At 38.1% G+C, this 25,282-nt stretch overlaps 1 protein-coding gene across 1 annotated transcript; it reads left to right on the top strand.

Moving 5' to 3' along the window:
• Window positions 1-19,146: 19,146 nt before the first annotated feature.
• On the top strand, window positions 19,147-21,197 carry LOC107801738 (9-cis-epoxycarotenoid dioxygenase NCED2, chloroplastic-like). Its single transcript, XM_016625112.1, has one exon. It carries the CDS (start codon window positions 19,217-19,219, stop codon window positions 21,014-21,016), a length of 1,800 nt encoding a protein of 599 aa, XP_016480598.1. The 5' UTR covers window positions 19,147-19,216; the 3' UTR covers window positions 21,017-21,197.
• The last annotated feature ends 4,085 nt before the right edge of the window (window positions 21,198-25,282 follow it).

Genomic DNA, 25,282 nt, shown 5'->3' with positions numbered 1-25,282 from the left:
TGGTGGAGAATGAATCAAATCTCCATGTATCTGACACTGATGACATTTGCGCGCAAAATTGATACAATCTCGCTCCATGGTAAGCCAATAATAACTTGCTCGGAGAATTTTCTTTGCCAGCACATATCCGCTCATATGTGGTCCGCAAACTCCCGAATGTACTTCGGACATGACAATCGTAGCTTGTCTAGCATCTATGCATCTTAATAATCCAAGGTCTGGTGTTCTTTTATACAAAACTCCTCTACTCAAGAAGAATCCACTTGCCAACTGTCGAATTGTTCTCTTTTGATCCCCCATGGCTTGCATTGGATATATCCCCATTCTGATGTATTCCTTGATATCATGGAACCATGGTTCGCCATCAAGTTCTTCTTCAATCATGTTATAATAAGCATGTTGATCTCGGACTTGAATATGCAGAGGATCGGCATAAGCTTTGTCCGGATGGTGCAACATTGACGCCAAGGTAGCCAAAGCATCGGCGACCTCATTATGGACCCTGGGAATATGCCTGAACTCCACCGATCGAAACCGTTGACAAAGATCATGCAAACATTGTCGGTACGGTATGAGCTTCAAATCTCGTGTTTCCCATTTTCCTTGAATTTGATGTACCAGAAGATCTGAGCCTCCCAAGACCAAGACTTCCTGGATATCCATGTCTGCAGCTAGCATTAGACCCAAAATACAGGCTTCATACTCAGCCATATTGTTGGTGCAATAAAACCGAAGCTGAGCCGTAACAGGATAGTGATGCCCTGTTTCAGAATAATCACAGCTCCTATCCCGACTCCTTTCATGTTGGCAGCCCCATCAAAGAAAAGTTTCTAGCCTGGTTTTTCAATTTGCTCCAGTTCATCGATATGCATCACTTCTTCATCGGGAAAATAAGTTCTCAATGGCTCATAATCTTCATCGACCAGGTTTTCGGCCAAATGATCGGCCAATACTAGGGCTTTCATCACAGTCCGAGTCACATAGATGATGTCAAACTCTGTGAGCAAGATCTACCACTTCGCAAGTCTCCCTGTCGACATAGGCTTTTGAAAGATATACTTCAACGGATCCAAGCGCGAAATGAGGTAAGTAGTGTAGGATGACAAATAATGTTTCAATTTCTGAGCCACCCAAGTTAGGGCGCAACATGTCCTTTCCAGATGAGTGTACTTAACATCATAAGCCGTGAACTTCTTACTAAGATAGTAGATGGCCTGTTCCTTTCTAACGGTGATGTCATGCTGCCCCAGTACACAGCCAAATGAATTTTCCAAGACTGCTAAGTAAAGAATCAAAGGTCTCACTGGTTCTGGCGGAACCAGCACAAGTGGGTTTGACAAGTATCCTTTTATCTTATCAAATGCTTCTTGACACTCATCATTCCATTTGACTGCAGTATCCTTCTTCAGCAATTTGAAAATAGGCTCACAAGTTGTTGTGAGCTGAGCGATAAACCTGTTGATGTAGTTCAACCTCCCTAACAGACTCATCACTTCAGTCTTGTTCCTCGAAGGTGGCAATTATTGGATGGCTTTGATCTTTGATGGGTCCAACTCGATGCCTCACCGGCTGACTATGAATCCCAACAGATTTCCGGATGGAACACCAAATGCGCACTTGGCAGGGTTAAGCTTGAGGTTGTACCTGCGAAGTCTCAAGAAGAATTTCCTCAAATCCACAACGTGGTCGACCTGATGTTTTGATTTTATGATCACATCATCCACGTATACCTCAATCTCCTTGTGTATCATATCATGAAACACAATAGTCATTGCTCTCATGTAAGTTGCCCCGGCGTTCTTCAAACCAAATGGCATTACCCGGTAGCAGTAAGTCCCCCATGGTGTGATGAATGCCGTCTTTTCTGCATCTTCTTCATCCATTAGAATCTGATGATACCCTGCATAGCAATCCACAAAAGATCCAATCTCAAACTTGGCACAATTATCGATCAAAATGTGGATATTGGGTAGTGGGAAGTTATCCTTCGGACTTGCTTTGTTGAGATTGCGGTAATCGACGCATACTCTGATCTAGCCATCCTTCTTCGACACAGGCACGACATTAGCCAACCAAATAGGATATCGATTGACCTGAATAACCTTTGCATCCAATTGCTTGGTGATTTCTTCTTTAATCTTCACACTCATATCAGCTTTGAATTTCCTCAACTTTTGTTTGACGGGAGGAAACGCTGGATCAGTGGGCAATTTGTGGACCACTAAATCAGTGCTCAAACCCAGCATGTCGTCGTATGACCATGCAAAAACATATTTGTATTTGATGAGTGCTTTGATTAACTCTTCCCGGATCTTTGGCTCGAGATGGACACTTATTTTAGTCTCTCTGATATTATCTGTGTCCCCTAAATTGACGGTTTCTGTTTCATTCAGGTTGGGTTTGGGTTTTTCTTCGAAGTGAATTAACTCCTTACTAACCTCTTCGAAGGATTCATCTTCATCGTATTCTGATTCGTAGTCACAATCTACTTCTTGAACTATTATTTCAGAATCAGATTGATTTTTAAGACTGGGTTGAGGATTCCTCATGCATGCCATGTCATTAGAACCAGCGTAAAAAGAACTGTACAAAAAAGAAAAGAAAAACAAAAGAAAAACTATCAGGAATGATAAAGAAAGGGAAACTGCATTTCATTGAATGATGAAAGATAACAAGGTTTGCACACTTCAAACAGATTGAAAGATAAAAAATCTAGATTACAACCCTGGAATAACCCAAAAAAACTGAAGGAAACTCAAAATAAACTACCAAGACTCTTTTCGAGTGGGGAGAGGAGTAGCCTTCCAATTGTTAAGCTTTGTTTTTGGCCCAACAAATTGCACTTCCGCGTTTCTAGAACCCTCTCCAATTTCCACCATGTTCACACTGTCGAACAACTTCTCAAATCTTTCAATTAACTCCTTGTCAGGATCAATCACAGAACTGGGAATTGCTGTTACTGGGCGACTTCTGGTACCGGACTTGACAAATGATTTGGAAAGACGTGGGACTGGCTTTGAAAGGACCCATGCCTTCTGTTTTAGCTTTCTGGCCTTTCTTATGTCTGTGGCAGTGGGATTGAATCCCAAACCAAATATTCCCAAGTTTTCAAGAAGGGACACCGGCTGTATGATGCCTTGCAAAGATGAGCCCAAACCTTTACTAAGTACAAAACCATTCTTCAACATCTCATAGGCTACCATGACTGATGCGGCAGTTATCTTTGGATTTGGAATGTATTTCCCCTCCGGAACTTTCTCTACCAATATCGTGTCAGAAACCTGGTAGACCCATGGTCCCTGGTCATCTTCCATTTCAATGACCGGTACAATGGCATTGTTGCGGGCACATAAACTGTCTTCCCCATGCACAACTATTTCTTGTCTATCCCATTCAAATTTGACTACCTGGTGTAGTGTTGATGGGACTGCTTTAGCGGCGTGGATCCATGGTCGACCCAACAGCAAATTATAGAAAATAGCTATATCCAGCACCTGAAACTCCATTGTGAACTCAACTGGCCCTATCGTCAGCTCCAGCACTATGTCTCCAACTGAATCTTTACCTCCGCCGTCAAATCCCCGCATTCAAATACTATTCTTATAGATCCTCTCATCTTCTATTTTCAACTTGCTTAGAGTGGAGAGAGGACAGATGTTTGCGCTTGACCCGTTGTCAAACAATACCCGGGTCACCACAGAGTTCTCACATTTTACTGTGAGGTAAAGAGCTCTGTTGTGCTCAGTACCTTCTACAGGCAATTCATCATCGAAAAATGTGACTCTATTTGCTTCGAAGTTTTTGCTGGCTATTTTTTCCAAGTGATTCACGGAGATCTTATCGGGAACGTGCACCTCATTCAAGATCTTCATTAAAGCTTGGCGGTGCTCATCCGAATGGATCAATAATGACAACAGGGAAATTTGAGTATGCGTCTTTCTTAATTGTTCCACGATATAGTAGTCCTCTAGCTTCATCTTCCTCAAGAATTCTTCTTCTTCTTCTTCTTCAGTTACGGCTTTATTTACTAGCAATGGATTATCTTTAGCTATTCTTAACTCCTCGGGAGTAAAACACCTTCCCGAGCGAGTCAAACCCTGTATTTCACAGATTTCTTCTTTGACTTCCTTCCCTTTGTACATCACTATTACCCGTTCGTAATTCCATGGAATAGCCTTGCTGTTGATTATTGGTAACTGGGTTACCGGCTTGATAATAACCCGATCTACGCGGGCACCTTCCACAATTATGACGGGTTTGCTGGCTGCTCCTGGTACAATCACCTTCTCAACTTCCTGTTTCGTTGCAACTTTACTTAAAGACCCCTTCTCAACTGCCACAGATGGCCCAACACTCTTTTTGCTCGACTTAAGCACCGACTTCTCACCTGCTAATTGTTCATCTGTCTTGACTCTACTAGACCAAATCATCATGACAGTCTGTGATGGCTTCTTGGGCTCTCCCTCCGCATGCACTATTTCGATCATATTTGCCTCCTGGTGGGCTGGCATTGGATTCCTGTTAATATTGGGCGCCTCGGGAGCTTGAACTTCAATTCTATTGGTATCAATAAGCTTCTGTATCGCACTTTTCAAGTGCCAGCACTTTTCTGTATCATGACCCGGAGTACCAGAACAATACTCATAGCTGACAGTATAGTCAAGATTTTTTGGAGGAGGATTTGGCAGTTTGGACTGTATCGGCCTTAGCATATCTAGCTGTTTTAGCCTGTGGAACAAACTAGTGTAGGATTCTCCTGACGGAGTAAAGGTTTTCTTTTTCTGCAACCTTTCACCCTTGAATGCTTGACTAGGCCGGAAACTTGGTCCGGGAGTGTTTTTGTAGGCTCGTGGATGTGGATAAGTATTTTGTAGGATGGGAGCACGCCATTGAGTGTGGGCAGGAGGTTGGTTGTATGCTTGTGCATGGTGGACAGAAAAATGAGGTTCTGGTGGGGGATAGTAGTGTTGGGGTGGATTGTGGTGATAAGTTTGTTGGTGGGGTCGAGGTTGATTGTAGTGGTAAGGTGAACCTCTGGATCCGGACCAAGTTCCTGAATCAACCATTGCTGCTTCCTCTCTCTTCTTCTTCCCAATCCCTCCTATGCCTCCCTGAATAGCCTGAGTAGTCGCTTTGATAGCCGAATAGCTCATGATTTTATTCGACTTGAGGCCCTCTTCTACCATGCCCCCCATCTTTACCACTTCGTTGAATGACTTTCCCACAGCTGAGACCAAATGGCCATAGTTAGTAGGTTCCAAAGCCTGTAGGAAGTAATCTACCATCTCACTTTTCTTCATTGGGGGATCTACTCTTGCTACTTGCTCCCTCCATCAGAAACCATATTATCTAAAGCTTTCACTGTGATTCTTCTCCAGTTTAGTCAAGGACAGTCGATCTGGAATGATCTCAAGATTGTATTGGAAGTGACAAGCAAATGTTTACGCCAGATTATCCCATATGTACCATCGTCCATGGTCTTGGCGGGTATACCATTCCAATGCTGATCCACTCAAACTCTGACTGAAGCAAGCCATTAACAATTCATCTTTTCCTCCAGCTCCCCTCATCTTGCTGCAAAAACCCCTCAAGTGGGCTACTGGATCACCGGCCCGTTGTATAGATCGAACTTGGGCATCTTGAAACCTGCCGGTAATTGCACATTCGGGAACATACATAGGTCCTTATAGGCCACGCTGACTTGCTCTCCCAACCCCCGCATGTCTCTGAATGATTGTTCTAAGCTTTTAACTTTCCTGAACATCTCCTCATGTTCGGTATTTTTGATTGGTTTATCAGCTTCTATCGGGAGGTCAAAGCGAGGAGTATAGGAATGGGTTTTTGGAGCTTTGAAAGAGGGATCTGAGGGGTAGTATTGGTTTTCCTAAGCCTGGAACATAGGCTCGCTAGGAGATTTGTGGAGTGTAGCTAGTAGAGGTGCTATGAAGACAGGAGTTACTGGTGGAGGAGGGTATGGAATTGGTTTAGGGGGTGGAGATTGTGGTGTACGAGAAGTGGTGCCCCGGTAGTGTTGGTAAATGGGAAAGCTCGGGGATAGATCGGTGGCAGGATGATCTTGAGTTTGAGCCGGTGGTGGAGTGAAGGTAGGGTTAGCTGGGTAGGTGGATGGAGGTTGTCCTTTAGCCTAGGCCTGATACATTTCAGCCATTTGTTGTTTTAATTTGTACATCTCTTCTTTTATGGCGTTAACGTCCAACTCTTCTCCTTCAATGACACTGGTGTCTACATCTGGGATAGACATGATTATTTCTCCTTTGGATCTGGTTTGGTATGGGTGGGTTGCCAGTATGCTTAGGTGTACTAACTTCTTGAATTCTGAAACAACAACCAAACTTGTTAGTGATTAGAGTTTTAACAAATAAACAACCACACATAGGGATGCAATGCACCTAGGCAATTAGTCATTTCTACCATGTATTTGCTCGGTTGCTTGTGTCATCCCAGTTTTTCCTGACCTTTCCCTCACGCCTATCTTTTATTCCCCTCCCTTTTTTTCATTTTATTCTTTTCTTTTGGTTGTGGTTGAATCTTATGAAGATTGCCTACGTATCATGACCCTGCATGAATCAGACCGAGCGTAGTTCTGGTAGAAACAATTATTATTATTTTTATTTATTTTAACAAACGAAACAGTACAAAGACAGAAATGACATTACATTTGGACAACAATTTAAGAAAATGGTTTAAAAGACTCGACATGTACTCAAACTAAAACATGACTATTATATGAAAAGCTTCAACAACTATGACTATGTTTCACTCCACAATCTTTTGCTTTCAATCACTGGAACATCTGCTCACGGCGGAGATTGACCTAGCTGACCCTCTAATGTACGGTACATCCTCTCTAACTATACTGCAAGATGACGGGCAAAAGTAGGCGCATTCTCCAAGAACCTTTCATAATCCATCCCCTGGCAGTTCACATGACTTTGAGAAGTATAAATGGCCAAATCATGGATTTGTGCTCTGAAATCTTGGAGATTTTGGTCTTGGTTTTGTAATTACTGTTGGCGAGTGGTGGCTATATCTCTTATGTGGCCCTCGCGATCTAAAGCCGACTCCAATTAGCCCGAAGTCTGGCCTGCTCGAGTCTTGCATGTGCTATCTCCCTATCAATATCTGCATGCTGATGTTCTCTGTTGTACCTTCTCATTTCTTCCAATTGTGCATGGAGCTGAGCCTTTGAACGTACCCAATGATCCTTCTCTTTCTCGAATTGAGCCATTTCTTCTTCAAATCTCATTACTTGGTGTTTTTTACTAGATTTGGCCTCCTTATTCAACTGTATGATTTTTTCCTTAGCTTTATCTAAGGCCTTTTTGGTTCTTGCCAAAATGGAGTCATAATCTTGCATCCTTTCCATCAGATTGGAAATGATTTTCTGATCTTTCCAACTTCTTACTGGCGCTTCAGAGGCTTTCTTCATCTGTTGAAACTGAGCGCGGAGAGCTTTATTCTCGCAAATCAGACTCTTCTTTTCACCTTCTGCTTCTTGTGCTTGTATGTTTTTCTCCAAATTGAGGTTCCTCAGGCTTCCTTCTAAGGCATGAATAGTTGCTTTATACCCCATTTCCTTTTCACCCCAAGCCAACCGTTCTTGGATTTTGTCATCAAAGGCTGGAACATGCGGTCTTTTTATGGGCCTTCTGGGATCGGGTTTTGGTGCATCATCCATACGGGATCTTTTCTCAAACCACCTAGCATAACCCAGATTTATCTCACCTTTTGTAGGATCTAGAATTTGGGTGTCATCTTTCAAGTATCGACAACCATTCCAAATCCATTGGATTAAAGCCTTAGGGAGTATGGCTTCGGGGTGTAGCTCAATCACTTGCATACTCAAATCTTCATCATCAGGCACCACTTGGTATCTCACTAGCTGTCTTAGAACTCTCTGTGGAGCATACGGATAGACACTTCTTAAACCCAACAACAGCAAATAACTCTTTAAGGTTGACATGTGTATCACCTCTCTTACCGGGAGCCATCCCAAAGTCCACTGAATTTGACTTGCCATTTAAAGATCTTAAATGGGATATCCAGGCTTCCACCCCTTCTGGAGATTTGTAATCTTTTATTCTTTCTTCATAACTCTCAATGAAATTGTCCTTGCTCGGACCATACTGCATGAACTTGAGGTGATGTCAGAGATGTTCAGTCAACCACATTTGCAATAAAATATTGCACCCTTCGAAGAATTTTGCCCCGGACTTACACAAAGTCAACGCTCGATAAATGTCTGAGAGAATTATTGGGGCAAGAGTGTGATGTTCTTTGGTAGTGAGGACTTGTACGACTCTGTCTATGCGAATATCAATCGTCCGCTCTTTGTTTGGGAAGACCATGACTCCCAGAATAGCCACCATGAAAGCGAAGCGACGATGAATCTGCCAAGTGTCCTTATTTTGTTTGTTAGTAAGGCCCTTTTCATGAATATCAAATCCATCCGTCTTTCCGAACCTTGAATATAGGAAGTTGAAAGAACAACACCCTTTGACAACGTTGCTTTTTCTGATTTGATTACTGATATTCAGAAGACGAAATAATCGGTGTACAGAGGGAGCCTTTAGGAATATAAGATTCTGGTTTCTCAAATCTTCGTCAAAACCAGAATATCCAGCTATTTCTACTAATATGGGAGTAAGCTCGAAATCAGAGAAGCGAAAGACATTGTGAACAGGGTCCCAAAAAGTCACTAGTGCCGTGATCAAATCATCGCGTGGTTTAACTTTCATAATATCTGTGAGAGCTCCCAAATACTTAATGACCCATTTCTGACCATCTCCTCCTAATTCATACCACCACATCTGAAGCCGAAATAGAAACTCATCTACGTCTGTGAACGGTGAGTTTTGGATGGTGCTCATTTTGTACCTGTGAGTGATTTTAATTTTAAAAACCAAAATCAAGACTCATTTTGAAAAAATCATCAATATTTCTAAAAAACAATTCATATAAAAAAAACACTTCAATGAAGAAGATTTAAAGGCTGTATTTGCTAACCAGCAATTTTTTTTTTTTTTGAAAAAAAAAAAAGCGACCAAAGGCGGCTGTTCTTGCAAAAACAGCCTTCCGGCGCCCTTTTGGGGACATTCGGCATATTTTGGACAAGAATGGCATCGCCTTACATATGACAACACAATGACATTTATGTACCCACATTTTTATTTATTTATTATCTATTTTTTTTAAATAGTTGGGCCCGATGTGGGTTGCCTACGTATCTCACATCCGGCGAGAATCAAACTTACGTAGTTCGCAATAATAAAACTATTTTTAAAAGAAACACAACATTTCCTTCTCTCTTTTTTTCATAATTTCGACAAAATTTCAAAATATTTTGGAATTTTCTTTTTCGAAAAACAGCCAATTTTCTTTCTCGGTTCTCACATTGATTTTCCTTTTCTAACTTTTTCCTATAAGCTGGACAACAGGCAAATCCGAAACAAATGAATGCACAAGTATCAAGTAAGATACATCAGGATGATCTTTTCATTTCGGGTACACCTGTCCTAGACAAACCCAACCCCTGTGTTGAGTCGCCGAAGTCAAATGCACATGATGCAAACAAGCGTTCCTACTAGGGATCCGGCATGAAGCTGAGTTATTCTAAGTGTAAAACCTGGGGTATACTGTTCTAGACCTGGCTTACCCAAGCGGACAGCTTGAGCCGAAGTGGGGGCAACGTACCGGGAGCACGAAAGTCTACCCGGCCTAATTACTTGGCCCAACTTCGTTCTATTTGGTATGACTTCTAACAGAAAGGTGGGCCACGTGCACGTGTGCACCATAAATTTAGAAGACTCGGAAAGAAGAAGGGTTTCGTAACAGTTTATATATACAGTTCAGATAATATCAAAGCGGTAAAAAGCAACATTTCGCACATTGAGCACAAACATGTGAATAAAACTATATAAAAAATAAAGCCAAATATAATTATTCTAAGCTCAAATTCTTGAACTCTGAACCAGAGATTCTGGGTTCTTGTCCCCAGCAGAGTCGCTAGAACTGTCACACCTCCTTTTACCTACACCCCGCGAGGGGTATAAGGGAGTTTTTCCAATTAAAGGACAATCGAAATGGGATTGTTTTTATTTATTAAATTCAGAGTCGCCACTTGGGATAATTTATGGTGTCCCAAGTCACCGGTTTAAATCCCGAATCGAGGAAAAGATTAACTCTGTATTACAGTCCGTGAATACAAAAATTCGGGTAAGGAATTCTGTTAACCCGGGAGAAGGTGTTAGGCATTCCCGAGTTCTGTGGTTCTAGCATGGTCGCTTTGACCATACTTGGCTTATTAAAATTGTTTAATTACTGATTTTAGAACCTATGTGCATTTACCTTTCACCGCTTTTTAATCAAGAAAATTATCTTGAAACGGGTTACGCGCACGTATACCCATTTGTTTGGCGCATCAAAAATCATGTCACGTGAATGTGTCCACAATTAATAACGCTTTATTAATGTTGAGAAAATTGGGCCGAAGTTGCGCATACTCCGATTTTGCTTTTAGAATCGTACTTATGTCACGCGAACGTGTATACAACCACAATAGTATTTTTATTAAGATTAAGATTGTTTCGCCCAACGTTGCGCGAACGCATACGTTGGTCTTAATTCTGGAACCCGTAATCATGCCACACGCAACAGAAAAAATTATTAAAAAGGTTTTACGCCTATCAAGTTCTTTCTCAACCTATTCATTCTTAGAGTTTAGCCCAATAGACCTCTCTTTATTCCAATATCTACCAGATTAGCTCACAAAACAAACCAAATAATCATTCCAACAAGCACATCAAGAGATATTGAATTTAGAAGCTCTTTGTGATCAAATTACTTTGAAACCGACTAGGAGAAATTAACAACATATTGAGATTTGAGACCAAGAGAAGTCCGTATCGTTAAGCGCACGAAATCATTAGCCTGATTACTAAAGCTCAAGATTTTTGCATCAATATGTAGTACTTTAGATATGAGCTAGAGTCAAAAATATATTTTCTTCCTACTAAAGTTAATTCATGTGTACTATTAACTACAAGTTGATTTTGAGGAATAAGACAAAGCTACCGCAAGCACTATTTGAAAGGTCCCAACACATTTTATCTAACGTTGAGATTTAGATTTGGGTCACATAAATGCACACCCGAGTTTAGGAAGGTAATATTATTAAAATAACGCGCCTAAAGCAACCACGCGTTTATAAGGTTGCGAGGGCCATGGAAATTTGTTAAATGGCACGCCTTGAATTCTAAGGATTTTTTTTTAAAAAAAAGAAATAATTAAATGAGGGCTCATGCATTTGAGATTTTATTTGGCACGACGCACTCAATTTCAATTTTTAAAAGGGAATTCAAACTACATTTGGAGGGTCATAAACTATTTGTGTTATCTAATACGGTTCGCCTCTAATCTATTCTTAAAACCCAATTAATTAACTAAAGAAAGTTTGCAAGACTTCTACTTACATAAACAAAATCGCAATCTTACTAATTAACAACCATCAAATTAAAGGGCCATAATTATTCACCCAATTGATATAGTAATCCATTTTAAAGAAACTAAACACAATTGATTTGTAACATTGGGGAACTAGGCTAGTCTTAAAACGAAATTATACCAAACCCGACTAACAGTGAAGAACCTTGTTTTGAAGCAAATATAAAAAAACTCATGCAGCAGGGCCTATTACTTTCATTTCTTATTAATTTTAAAATTCTGGGCCCAAATTGAGCCCAAGCAGAAGGCCCAAATTCTTTAAAGCCTCAGAACCAACACCAATTAGACTCGACATCGAGTCTGTATCGTGCTCAAGTGATGGCTGACCAGCAAAAGTTCAGAATGAACCTAAATAGCTAGTTACAACATACAAACAATGACAAGTTTTTGAAATAGAAAACAATTAAGGATCCAATTCTTGAGAAACTATACAGCATATGATTCTAAATTTTCAAGGCCCTAAATTAACTTGAAATGTTGATATTTAAACCTTAATGACTAAGACCCAGAGGATATCCCAAAGTGGGCATTCGGGCTCATCCCTCCCTTCACGGTCGCAGTCCTCTTAGCCATAGGGTTTTCTTGCTCGCCCGTAATGCCTCCAAGGCATATACTTAGATTTAATCACCAATGGTGCTTCTTCAGCCTTTTTAACCTTTTTTCTTAATTATTGAATTGAAGGCTCTTCTTTCTTTGATTTGAAAAGAAGGTGAGAGCCTTAACCCTCTGGTCTGTTAAACCTCACGTTGACAAAATTTGTAGAATTTAAAACCATGATCTTAAAACAACCAAATCTGCTCGATTGACATGCAAGCAACAGTAGACAACCAGTGAATCATTTTCAACATAACTAAACTAACTTGAATTTCCCCTAACACTGATAGTCACCAAACCAGTACATTAGAATCTGGTTCTCCCATGAATTCCAGAAAATCATACTAAAGCTTTCAATATAATCCTTGGACATTTTAAACTCATTCAGAAGCAAATGTAGACGCAGAACATGCTTGCAAAATACTTCGAACCATACTGATCTCCAATAAGAATCATACGTACATGTCCAATTACATATACATACAACTATTGAACATACACAGCAGAATCATACATACATGTCCAATAACCCATACATATAACTACTGAACATACACAGCATTAAATGTGTAAATGATAGCTTAGATAACATCTAAAACTACATATCTATTACAGAATATTAAAGCAGTATGAGAAACAGGGGAAACTAAGTTCAAATGCAGCCTGTATTCAATCAATATTCCACCTGATTTACATGTTCAACAATCACTCATTATTCATGGGCTAAGAAGGTATCTGAGATTGAGGGGACAAAGAAGTAAAGAAGGATCAGGAATTTTTGAACAGCAGAAATCGAGAACAGCAACAACACAGCCCAAATTCAGCAAATGAAACCAAAAAATTGATTTACAATCCAATGGAACAGTAGTCTTTAACACAATTTGATCAAAACTGAGGCTCAATGGTACAGTAGAGAGCTTTCAGCCGATTTATTGGATTCTTATTTTTTAAAAATCTGTATTTTTCAATAATTTCAGAATATCAGAATGTTCTTCTCCTCTCTGTGTCCGTGTCCCTTAACACCTCTCAAGTTCAGCCTTTTTATAGGCATTCATTTTAGTGTATCCTCCATTATCAATTCACCTTTTCATTTTTAACTACCCACTAGCTTAGTGCTTTCTTAATTTAAACAGCTATTGCAATCCCAACCCTACCATTATTAGAAGCTTCTTAAGTAGGTAAACACTTGAATTATACTTATATTAATCAGTTCTTATCAACATAATTAAACAAGAAGTTAAACCAAACTATTGAACTAATCCTAATTATTCTGACTAAGTGATTAAACGAAATACGATTTCAAAGTTTATTGATATCCCAATTATACGAAACAAATCCACAAAACCAATCTAAAGAAACAAACAGTGAACAAAAATAATTTATACCAGAGTACTGATCAAATTTCAATTGAAATTGACCAAGGAAAATGAGAAGAGGGAAATGACCATTGGAATAAAATTAATCAAACAAACACAGAAACATGAAAGAACTTACCAATTAAACTGGAAAAGCTTGGTACCCTGACTTTTCGATTCCATCGCCAAATAGTGTTAGTCACTTGTTCTTCGTCAAAACAAGTGAGTAACACTATTTTGTGACGAACTCTGCTCTAAAATTATCATTAGCCTTGAGTTCAGGTTTGGCTCTTGGATTTAAGATTCAAGTACATTGAGCCCCATTCGAAGGAAACTGGTTATGGATTAGGGAAGAGGGAGTTGTGGTGATCAAGGGGTGTTAGTTTGGGGTCGATTGGAGGTGGCGCCGCCACAGGAGAAAGTTAGGGCAGCGCTAGAGTTCATCCCTTTGATCTGAAATTCGAGGGATTCCAGGGATATTTGAGGGATAAAGTTTGTGGATTCGGGAAGAGGGGAGTGAGGGGATTCTATGGTTTAAAGATGGGGTGATTTGGGCCACCGGAACCGCCGTGAGGCGATTTCCGGTGGCCGGAAGGCGGCGGTTCATGGTGGCGTTATGTTTGGTCTTTGATAAGAGATGGCGGGGATGAAATGGGAAGGGTCGGGTTTGGGGGGTTTGATATATTAAATGTTTGATTTAATTAGGGCCGTTGGATGATTAGAATCCAACGGCTCTGATTAAATCGTAAATGGGAAACAGGGTCGTTTTGGTTTCATGGGGCAAGACCGGTTCAGGGGCGGGTCAGGGTCGAATATGGATGATGGGGTGAAGTTCTGGTCATTGGATGTAGATGAATGGACGGTTGAGATCTGTTGAAATCGAAATGACGTAGTTCTGTCCCTATACTACGTCGTTTCATTGGTCTCAGAGACCTGAAAGTTTGGACCGGGTATGGGCGTATTTTTTTGGGCCTGCAGATTTGGGTTTAAAGAACAACCCAAACTTTGATTTTTCATTTCTTTACTTTTCAAATTAATTCCTTCTTTTCTTGTTTTATTTTTTCAAAAATTAAAATCCTAAATTAAGTTATAAAACCAAAATTAATTTTAAAAATATTAATTCACTCTAAATTATAATTAACACGAATAGTTAGACACTAAATTAAAAGAAAAGCACACAATTTGACTAAAAATATGTTATTATTTTTTTTTCATTTTTGTAAAACTCCTAATTATTAATTAATCCAAAAAATAAAAAATCAAATCCTAAATGCAGATACTATATTTTTTTGTATTTTTTAATGTGTTAATAAAATTAAACATGTACCTAAACATACGCAAATAATCAGAAAAATAGCGTAATAATTCCTAAAAATAACACATAATTAAAAAAAAGACCTAATTTTGGGAATTCTTTTGGAGTAATTCGTATGAGGCAAAAATCACGTGCTCACAATTCCTATTTGTGAAATGAAAATACTTTTGAAATGAATAATTTTTCCTAATTATATTTGTATCAAAATTTTATGAATTGTTATTTATAATTGTCTTTTAGGCTATCAAAAAGGTTTTCCTCTATCGATATCAAGGGAAAAGGGAGAGGAGAAGAGGCGTATGGGGCAACAAATGAGCGAAGATTTTACGGAAAAGGGTCATATTTATCCCTGTACTCTTTAAAAATAGTTATATTTGTCCTTCGTTATACTTTTTTGATATATTTATCCTTACCATTATACTTTAGGATCATACTTGTCTCTGTACTCTTCAAAGAGGGTTACATTTGTCCTTTGTCATACTTTTTGACATATTTATCCTTACACTTATACTTTAGGATCATATTTGTCCCTCATCCATTAAATCCCCATGTCCCACCTTTCTTTTCCTACATGGTGCCTATATGGATTTCTTTTTCCTCCAATTTAAATATGGTGAACTATTTAAGATAATTTAATCCGTCCACCCAATTTAACCATAAACCATAAACCATAATTTGGTTGTCTGCACTTATTTGTGTCTTTGGGCAGCCAATATATAAAATATAGTGGCTTCATTCTGATAATTCACATTACTCTAATATTATTCGTCATTGTAGATTTATGTTAAACCAGGTCGAAGATAAGGGGTGGAGCTAGAGTATTAGGTATGGTTTGAATGAACTCTATAGCTTTTGTTTAGATTTGTGTTCTATTAGGAAATACATTAAATATGCATAAATATTTAATTACGAACTTAATAACTAAAATGAGCTATGAGTAAGATCAGAACCCATAAACTTTAAATCATGACTCTGCCATCCAAAAAGTTGAATTATTTAGATATACTTTTTTAAATATGTAGTTTTATTTTATTTTTGAAAAACATGAAAATTATATACCCAAATCACAAAAAAAAACTAGATGTTTTGACCCTTGTAATCGAATTCTTTCATATAAAATGAGAGGAGGGAGCAATATTTTCTTTTCGAGAAAAAATATGTTTGAGGAAACCATCCTAGACAATATTAGGCTTCTGGCAATGCTCTATTTTAAGCACGGACCTTTGTCATTAATTCCATTGTTGTGCAACTTCTCGTAATTTAATTTGGTTACTGCAATAATTGTAAGCTGTATCAGATTAGTGATTTTGAGTTCAAAGTTCTTGTTTGCCAATATGTTGCCGCTGCTGTCCGAAAAATATGGAGCTAAAAAAGAACATTAGCTAAAATAGGTGACCATATTTAAATTGGGTGGGCGGATTAAATTATCTTAAATAGGTGACCATATTTAAATTGGAGGAAAAAGAAATCCACATAGGCACCATGTAGGAAAAGAAAAGTGGGACATGAGGATTTAATGGACGAGGGGCAAATATGATCCTAAAATATAAGTGTAATTATAAATATGTCAAAAAGTATGATGAAAGACAAATATAACCCTCTTTGAAGAGTACAAGGACAAATATGATCCTAAAGTATAATGATAATATCAAAAAAGTATAATGAAAGACAACTATAACCATTTTTAAAGAGTACAGGATAAATATGACCCTTTTTCCGAAGATTTTATGGTTGAACGAGTGTTGAAAACAGCCACGTGAGAGCGGAATGGACGGAAGGGACAAAAACACAACAACATAAGCAAAAAACAATAAAATAAAAGTGGTCACTCAAAAGTCAGAAGAGTCAGTTCATCTACTGATATCAGGAGTTGTCTATGCCCCGACTCTTATAATTCTAAATTGTTACTCCGTGCATTTTAATTTAGATTATGTAGTTTGACTTGGATACGAAATTCAGAATTTTTTTTTAAATTTATGGTCTTGTAATTTTAAGAGGTACAAAATTTTGTGGGGCCATGATATTTGTGTGATTATAAAAACTTCTTATTCAGGATAAATAGATAAAATGAAAAGTTTAAAGTTAAATTATTTTCAATTGTAGAAATATGTCATTCTTTTTTAAATGGACTAATAAGTAAAATGTGTCATCCAAATCAAAACAGAGAGTATTGGCTAATAATTCCTGCCTCTTCTCCAATCGCAATCCTTCTCTTCTATTGATTCACTTTACTCCACCAACAAAAAATACTCCTCCATTCCCTTCCCGGGCCGAATTTCCCCCTCAATTTTTTTTCTTAATTTATTTGACCCATAAATTAAAAGTATTTGAAATGGATGAAGTTTATTTAAAAATATTTACTTTTGTACCGAGAGGAGCCGAAAATAAGTTAGCTCAACAATTGAGAAAAGGTAAAACTTAACTATTTCGAAATATAGAAGTCAAGAATCTATTTCGAACAAACAAAAGGAAAAGGTACGAAACAAATAGAGACAAGGAATAAAAAGAGTAGTCCAGTGTATTAAACTCGTGTTACACACTGAAAGAGAAAAACTGCATTAGGTTAGTGTATGTTGCCTCACCTTTCATACGCTGCTTCGGTAATTTGAATTTGAATTTGTGACGTCCTGATTACGCCATGGCAAATCTTACCGTCGCTCTAAGATTTCCTTCAAATTGACAAGGACTATCTAATAAAATTGAGATTTATGTTGTATACTTTAATTGTGTGTAAGTTTGTACAAAACTTTAAAAAAATTAACTTAATAGTCGTTCACTTCATCGCTTAAATAAAAAATATAATCAGTGAATGTAAAATATATGTATATTTCAGGTTTAAATATAGACGTGTATAATCAGCGTATAACCTATATAGATTGATTACAAAAATAAACAACAAACCCTACCGATGATTTGTCTAAAATTCCCAAACTTTATAACATAAAGAGAAAAGAATAATTGCTTACACTTGCAGGGATAAGTTGAAATATGTGGATCATCCAACTATATTCCTACGAAAGAAATTGATTAAATAATATTTTAATTTTACTCTTAATAACATGCTTTGTTTGAACCAATTAAATAAAATTATCATTCTTTTATCAAAATAAACGAAAAAAATATATGTAAAACTATCAACGGAACTCATTTAATAATTGATAGTAAGGCCGATGTTGGTACTTTTTGAAATGTATATCTTTAGCTTATAATGCGTCAAAAGTAACATCTTCGCATAAAATAAACTAATGAAGTAGTATTAATTTTACTTAATAAGTAGTATTAATTTTACTTAATAATTATCTCAAATCACTCTTATAACGAAAAAGAAATGCTGACCACATCAAATTCCACGTCTATTTTAAATTTCTCTCTATTTTTATGATACAAGATGTGTTCAATACGCATTAAAAAATGTTTTAGTCTTAGAAATTATGTTCTTCTTTTTATTAGATAAATATTTTGTCTAAAGACGGAAGCTAACCCTTGTGCACTCACCAACTAATTTGTGTTGTCTTAAAATTATGTTCCAAACTTATAATCTCATCATTCATAAAGTATGTACTTGTGCATTTGTTATCAGTAGATGTGGCAAAATGGTTAAAAGAAAACAGTTATCCACCCATATTATTCATAAAAAAATAGGTTGGATAATGAACTATTTAAAAACGGGTCGAATATGGACCACTTAGAAAAAAGTTAATCAAATGTATAACCAATGGATAACTTATGTGTTTAACTTTTACATTTGTAATACATCAAATTGGAGTTCCTCAAGTTTTGAACACTAGGAATTCTCTTACAAGTGATCATATTTAAAAAGCCATGGATAATATGGATATCCATATTATCCGCCGGATAAACCCGTTTTTATTCGTCGGGTCGGATAATTTGTTCTTTTTTTAAATTACCCGTTTTGACCCGCCCGTTTGCCACTCCTAGTTATTAGTTCCATCACGACCTCTTTCTCTCTCTCTCCACTTATGTTGATCCCAACTTCTTAAGTGGACGTTTGGACATAAGAATTGTAAAATTTTGAAAAAAATAATTTTTTTCAAGTGAAAAAGCTATTTGAAAATTAGAGTTGTATTTGCACATGAATATATTTTTGGGTTGTTTTTAAATTTTTGTAAGTGATCTGAAATAAAATTTTAAAGAATAATTTTTGGAGTTTTTCAAATTTTCAATAAATTTCAAAATTCATCTTCTAAGTGTGAATTGAAAATCTTATGGACCAAACATTGATTCAAAGAAAAGGTGAAAATTTTTGTAATTTTTTTTATGGTCTTCTCCTACATGTCTAAGGTGGACCTCCATTTCCCTCCACACTACAATACTCTCTATCTTCTCTATCACCAATTTCTATTTAAACCCTTCCCTCTTTCCCTTTCTTCCCAAACCTCTCTTTCCTTTCTTATCTCCCTTCGATAAAATGGCTTCTACACCTGCAAATTTTTATACATGGGCTAAAGTCCAAGTCCCTCATCCCTTTTCATCGTCTAATTCCTCTACTTGTTCACCTGTTGATTTGGGCTTTCCTTCAAAATCCATCTCCATGAGAAAGCCCACTCCTCGAGCTAAAATTCAATGCGCTCTCCACTCCCCTGCTGTTCTCACTTTTCCAAAACAACCCTATCAATATCCAACAATTACCAAAAGGGACACCCCTTCTCCCCCGCAACCTGCCTGGAATCTCTTTCAGAAAGCCGCTGCAAAAGCATTGGACATAATGGAGAGCGCGTTGATCTCACGCGATAAGCAGAAACCGCTCCCAAAAACCTCCGATCCTGGCGTTCAAATAGCCGGAAATTTTTTTCCGGTGCCGGAAATGCCTGTCCGGCATAACCTTCCCATTACCGGAACAGTACCCGATTGCATTAACGGCGTTTACGTACGTAATGGCGCTAACCCGCATTTTGAACCCGTTGCCGGTCACCATTTATTCGACGGTGACGGCATGCTTCATGCAGTCACCATTAACGGCGGTTCAGTGAACTATTCGTGCCGGTTCACTGAAACCGAAAGACTAGTTCAAGAGCGTGGATTGGGTAAATCGGTTTTCCCGAAAGCCATTGGTGAACTCCACGGGCATTCTGGTATTGCGCGTCTTCTCCTCTTCTATGCGCGTGGACTTTGTGGACTCGTAGATCATAGTCATGGAACAGGCGTGGCTAACGCCGGTTTAGTTTACTTTAACGGCAGGTTATTAGCCATGTCAGAAGATGATCTTCCTTATCACGTTGCTATTAAGCCTTGCGGCGATTTACAAACAAAGGGGAGATACGATTTTGACGAGCAACTCAAAAGCACAATGATAGCTCATCCGAAAATCGATCCGGTTTCTGGCGAGCTATTCGCTTTGAGTTACGATGTTGTTCAGAAGCCGTACTTGAAATATTTCAAGTTTTCCAAAAATGGGAAGAAATCGTATGACGTTGAGATCCCACTGGACGTTCCAACAATGATGCATGATTTTGCTATTACTGAAAATTACGTTGTGATCCCTGACCAGCAAGTGGTTTTCAAGCTTCAGAATATGATCAAAGGTGGCTCACCAGTAATCTATGACGAGAAGAAGAAATCTAGGTTCGGGATTTTACCCAAAAATGTTAAAGATTCAAATAGAATTATTTGGGTCGAGTCACCAGACACATTCTGTTTTCATCTTTGGAATGCATGGGAGGAACCAGAGAATGACGAAGTTGTAGTTATTGGCTCGTGCATGACTCCACCTGACTCAATTTTCAATGAATGTGATGAAAATCTGAAGAGTGTACTGTCAGAAATCAGGTTAAATCTGAAAACTGCTGAGTCCAGAAAACGGGCAATAATTTCATCAACGGAACAGGTGAATCTTGAAGCTGGAATGGTAAATAAAAACAAACTTGGCCGTAAAACACAGTATGCTTATCTTGCAATTGCAGAGCCATGGCCAAGAGTTTCAGGATTAGCAAAAGTAGACCTGTCAACTGGGGAAGTTCAAAAATACATGTACGGAGATACAAGATATGGAGGAGAGCCACTATTTTTACCGAGAAATCAATGCACAGAAAAGGAAGATGATGGATATATTCTTGCATTTGTGCACGATGAAAAAATATGGAAGTCAGAGCTGCAAATAGTGAATGCCATGACTCTTGAGTTGGAGGCCACTGTCAAGCTTCCTTCAAGAGTTCCATATGGTTTCCATGGGACTTTCGTAAGTAAAAAGGACTTGGAAAATCAAGTATAGTGGATAAGGAGAGTTATGTTAAAAAGTCTTATTTGTGTGCGTATATACATATATAATAAGTAGTATAATCAAATGTGTGTATTAGAGGAGATCAGAGATGCCTGAGGGAAGATTAGCTAATTTAGAGAATGTCCCCGAACTCTCTCCTCTAGCTTAATTTTAATCTTAACATGTCATTTTCTTAGGGTTTTTTTTTCGGGGGGGAGGGGGGGGGGGTGGGGGGAGTAAGAGAAATTTCCAGAAGCCAAGCTTGAAGCTTGTAGCATAATTAGAAGCTCGGCTGGTTTCTGTTTTTTGTTTGGTTTTGATCCAAAAACATTGATATGTAAATTAGTTCTTTCCCATCGTACATGATTGAACACTACTCCGTATTATGTATAGAACAACAGTACTCTATAATCTCCTTATCTTTTCCAAAATAATCTCAATATCTTATGAAGTATGACTTTATTACCAAAGTGTTCGCCCTCCATTATTTACTTGATCTGCAGAACTAACCAAAATTAGGTAGTGAATAATTGAATCCACCGTGAAAAAAAATACTACTACTAATAACTGAATCCACCTGATGGGAACAACTAACTTTGGAAATTTGCAATATACTTATAGAATAGATGCAAGAACACCATTGAAGAGATTTATATAACTTGGTCTTAGTATAATTTTTGAAAAACTTATTACGTAATTTATTTAAGTTTTGTCACGACTCAAAATCTCACGAAAGATCATGATGGCGCCAACCTGCTCGCTAGGCAAACCAACACTCAACCAACAATAATAAAAGCATATTTATTAAGTCTTTAGTAGAATCATAATAGAAGCATATTTATTAAGCCTTTAATAGAATCATAACATAATATGAACACGGAAATAGTCTCACAACCAATATCATAAAATGTAAATATCTGAGATAGGGCCTAAACACGACGACAACTATCTAAAAAAACCCAATATCTGATGTCACAACTATCACAAGCATCTAGCAAGAGTAAAGAGTGGCAACCGAACAACAATATCTATCGGAAAAGAAATAGATAGACAAAATAGATAAATAGGGAGGGGGATTCCTTGTGATGCGGATCGGCCAAGTAAAGCAGCTCACCACAAAGTCTGTACAAAGATCTCCTACTCTGCTGGATTAACACCACTAATAAACATCCTCAGAACATGCAAACAATATGCAGAAGTGCAGTATGAATACAACATCATGATTCAAGTAAGTAACAAGTCTAGCTTCGAAAAAGTAGTGGCGAGGGATTGAGAATAAAACTCAGTAATAGTCTAATAATTACGTTAAAGCATAAATAAGATACAGAATAAAATATGATATCATCAAATGAGTACAAAAGCTCAAAACATAGTTCATACATATGCTTTATAATTAAAAGAGATCAAATAAGATATCAATATCTCAATCCTCATATGCGACCGCAGAACCATCGCAGATTGAACCACGAGAAGATAGATTTTGCGGGCCATTTTGTGGTCCGATGTGCGATCGCAGATTCATTTCGTGGTCCGATGTGCGGTTGCAGATTTATTTCATAGACCGCATAGCCATCGTATATCAGCACGGAAAAAGTTTTGAAAGGATTCCACGATCCAATAAGTGACTGCAGAATCGATTCGCGGACCGCAGAATCAGTCGTACACTTGAACAAGCCAACCCAGATTTTTGTATACCATTTTGTGATCCTGTTCATGGACCGCACATCACTTCTGCGATCGTATATTTGATTCGTTGGAGCATTTTTGAGAATTTCTTAATCCGACTCTATTTTGATATAATCCTTAAGGGGGTCATTATTGTTGGAGAATCAACTTATTTTTAGAAAGGCAAAATACTCTGGGGGGGGGGGGAGGGGAGATCCAATAATTCTATTGCTTAATTCTTGCTCAATCTTGAAGATTCAAAAAAGCTACGTACTAGGTCTTCAACCAACTAAGTAAGTATTTGCTCCTAAACTGTCATGGGAAGTTCATAATGGGTTTAAGTACGGATTCTATTATTGTGGGGCTTATGAGATGGTGATTGGAAGTCATAAGCCCTCTAATTCAAAATTTGGAGTGTATAAGAAGAATGTGAGGTATGGTTCTCAATTTGGGGGTGTGTCATTGGGGATGCATGTATCGATGAAGGTAATATGGAGGTTGTTGGATTGTCATTTGAAATTGGTTGTGGGGTGAAGGAATTCCATTATTGAACCTCGTAGCAGAATTTGCACGCTTAGTGCTTGATGAAATGCCAATAACGGCTAAGCCTATGAATGCCTCCCTAATATATACATGTTCAATATGGTTATATTTATATAGATTGAAGTTGCCAAAAGTAGGGGTATGCTGTAGTAATTCTAAGAAAAGCTCAATCAAGGTATGTTGGCTAAACTCCTTTCGTAGAATCGGATTTCACGAATTCCTCGTGAAATCCGCACACTTCATTCTAGTGGTGACTTCCTATTCTATAGAGCGGTTGGCTCAGATTTACATTCGAAAGATTAGACGCTTTCATGGCATGCCCATTTCCATCATTTTCGACTGAGGCACGCTATTCACATTGAAGTTTTGGAGAGCAGTGCAGCGAGAGTTGGGCATACTAGTTGAATTGTACAACATTCCACCTCAGACGGTCGGGTATTCTGAGCGTACTATTCAGATCTTGGAGGATATGTTACGTGCATGTGATATGGATTTCGGAGGTTCATGGGATAAGTTTCTTACGTTGGCAGAGTTTGCCCACTGTTGCACCCTATTTTGCATAAGTCAAAACAAGATTCAACTTGTGATTTCTCTGTTGTTGATGAAAGAGAGTCGCCACCTAATATTTTGAAGGTGCACTAGTGTACCTATTTAATTATTAAAGGTCATATTCTTTATTAGTCTTCTAACCGGTGAGATTATGGGTAAAGGTTCTTGTTCTTTTAAGGCGAAGGTGTTAAGCACCCCTTAAAATTTACCTGAAGTAGCTCCATAGGACTTAGACTAGATTTAGGACTAACTGATTGTACTATTCTTTAACTAGTGTTCAAAAGAGTGTAACTTACCATATATTAGGACGTAGTATGTATAAAGAAAGAGTGAAGTTTCACAGATAAGGTATTTTCAAAATATATTTGGGAATATATATATATATATATATATATATATATATATATATATATATATATATATATATATACTGTTTACCGTGAAAATGATAACAATTATTAAATTTGTAAATGGGATTATAAAAATATGTGATCTATTTTTATGCTAGTTGTTCGAGTAGATGATGCTAAGAATATGAAGTCAAATAAGTGCAAGCTAAAACGAGACAGTGATTAGACCGAGTGGCTTACAACCCTGGCTTCGGACTGGTCGATGGGGGACCTCGAGGTCGATTCATGGGCTCGATCTCGAGCTATTGGGGGTAGTCAGGAATGGGATAATAGTTAAGATATGATTAAACAAGGCTCTTTGTGGCCAATACCAAGCAATGAATGAAGAACAAACGGGAGAGCAGTAAGTGCTAATGTGGCCTCGTGCTAATAAGAACGAGCAAATTAGAAAGAAGAAAGAGAGAGAGATATTATTGATATTGTGTAGAATCGTTGGAGCAACATCAGCCCCTTACAAAGTGGAATGGATTCCCCTTATATAGTAGAGGGAATACAATATAGTACAGAGTGCATTAAGTGTAAAGATACGGGGATGGGACGGCTAGGCACGATGCTAGTGTTTGCTGATTCTAGGTGCTCGCCTCGGGAATCCCCCATCCTCAAAATCTTTGCTGTGTCACGGACGAACCTCGAAGGAGGGAGCTCGATCGTAATCCTGCAGCCTCGAGATACTGATATGACTCCCCGAATGCACCTTAGCAGCAAGAAATAGACCCCTCTGATTTCACCGCATACACATACACACAACAACAACATACCCAGTATTATACCACATTGTGGGGTCTGGGGAAGGTAGTGTGTACGCAGACCTTACCCCTACCTTGTGAGGATAGAGAGACTGTTTCCAATAGACCCTCAGCTTAGGAAATCATAAGCACCATATTTAATGAAGATATAGACAAGAAGGGACAATACCATAAAGCCATATAAAAGCAGAATAAAAACAACAAGACAGTAAGGCGATCAACAATGAAAGAAAACAATGGTTAGTCATAAAAACCTACTACCAACCGAAAAGCGAGACTGTATGCCAATACTACTATTATGAACACTTTAGACTACCTACTCTACTACCCTAATCCTCGACCTCCATATCTTCCTATCAAGGGTC

This window comes from Nicotiana tabacum, chromosome 3 (assembly GCF_000715075.1).
Source record: "Nicotiana tabacum cultivar K326 chromosome 3, ASM71507v2, whole genome shotgun sequence".
Taxonomy (NCBI): Eukaryota; Viridiplantae; Streptophyta; class Magnoliopsida; order Solanales; family Solanaceae; genus Nicotiana; species Nicotiana tabacum.
The sequence above is the reverse complement of the archived record's forward strand: the minus strand, read 5'-3'. Positions and strand labels throughout refer to the sequence as shown.

Coding starts and splice junctions, on each gene's coding strand:
- LOC107801738 (XM_016625112.1), top strand. CDS start 19,217: ATGGCTTCTACACCTGCAAATTTTTATACATGGGCTAAAGTCCAAGTC.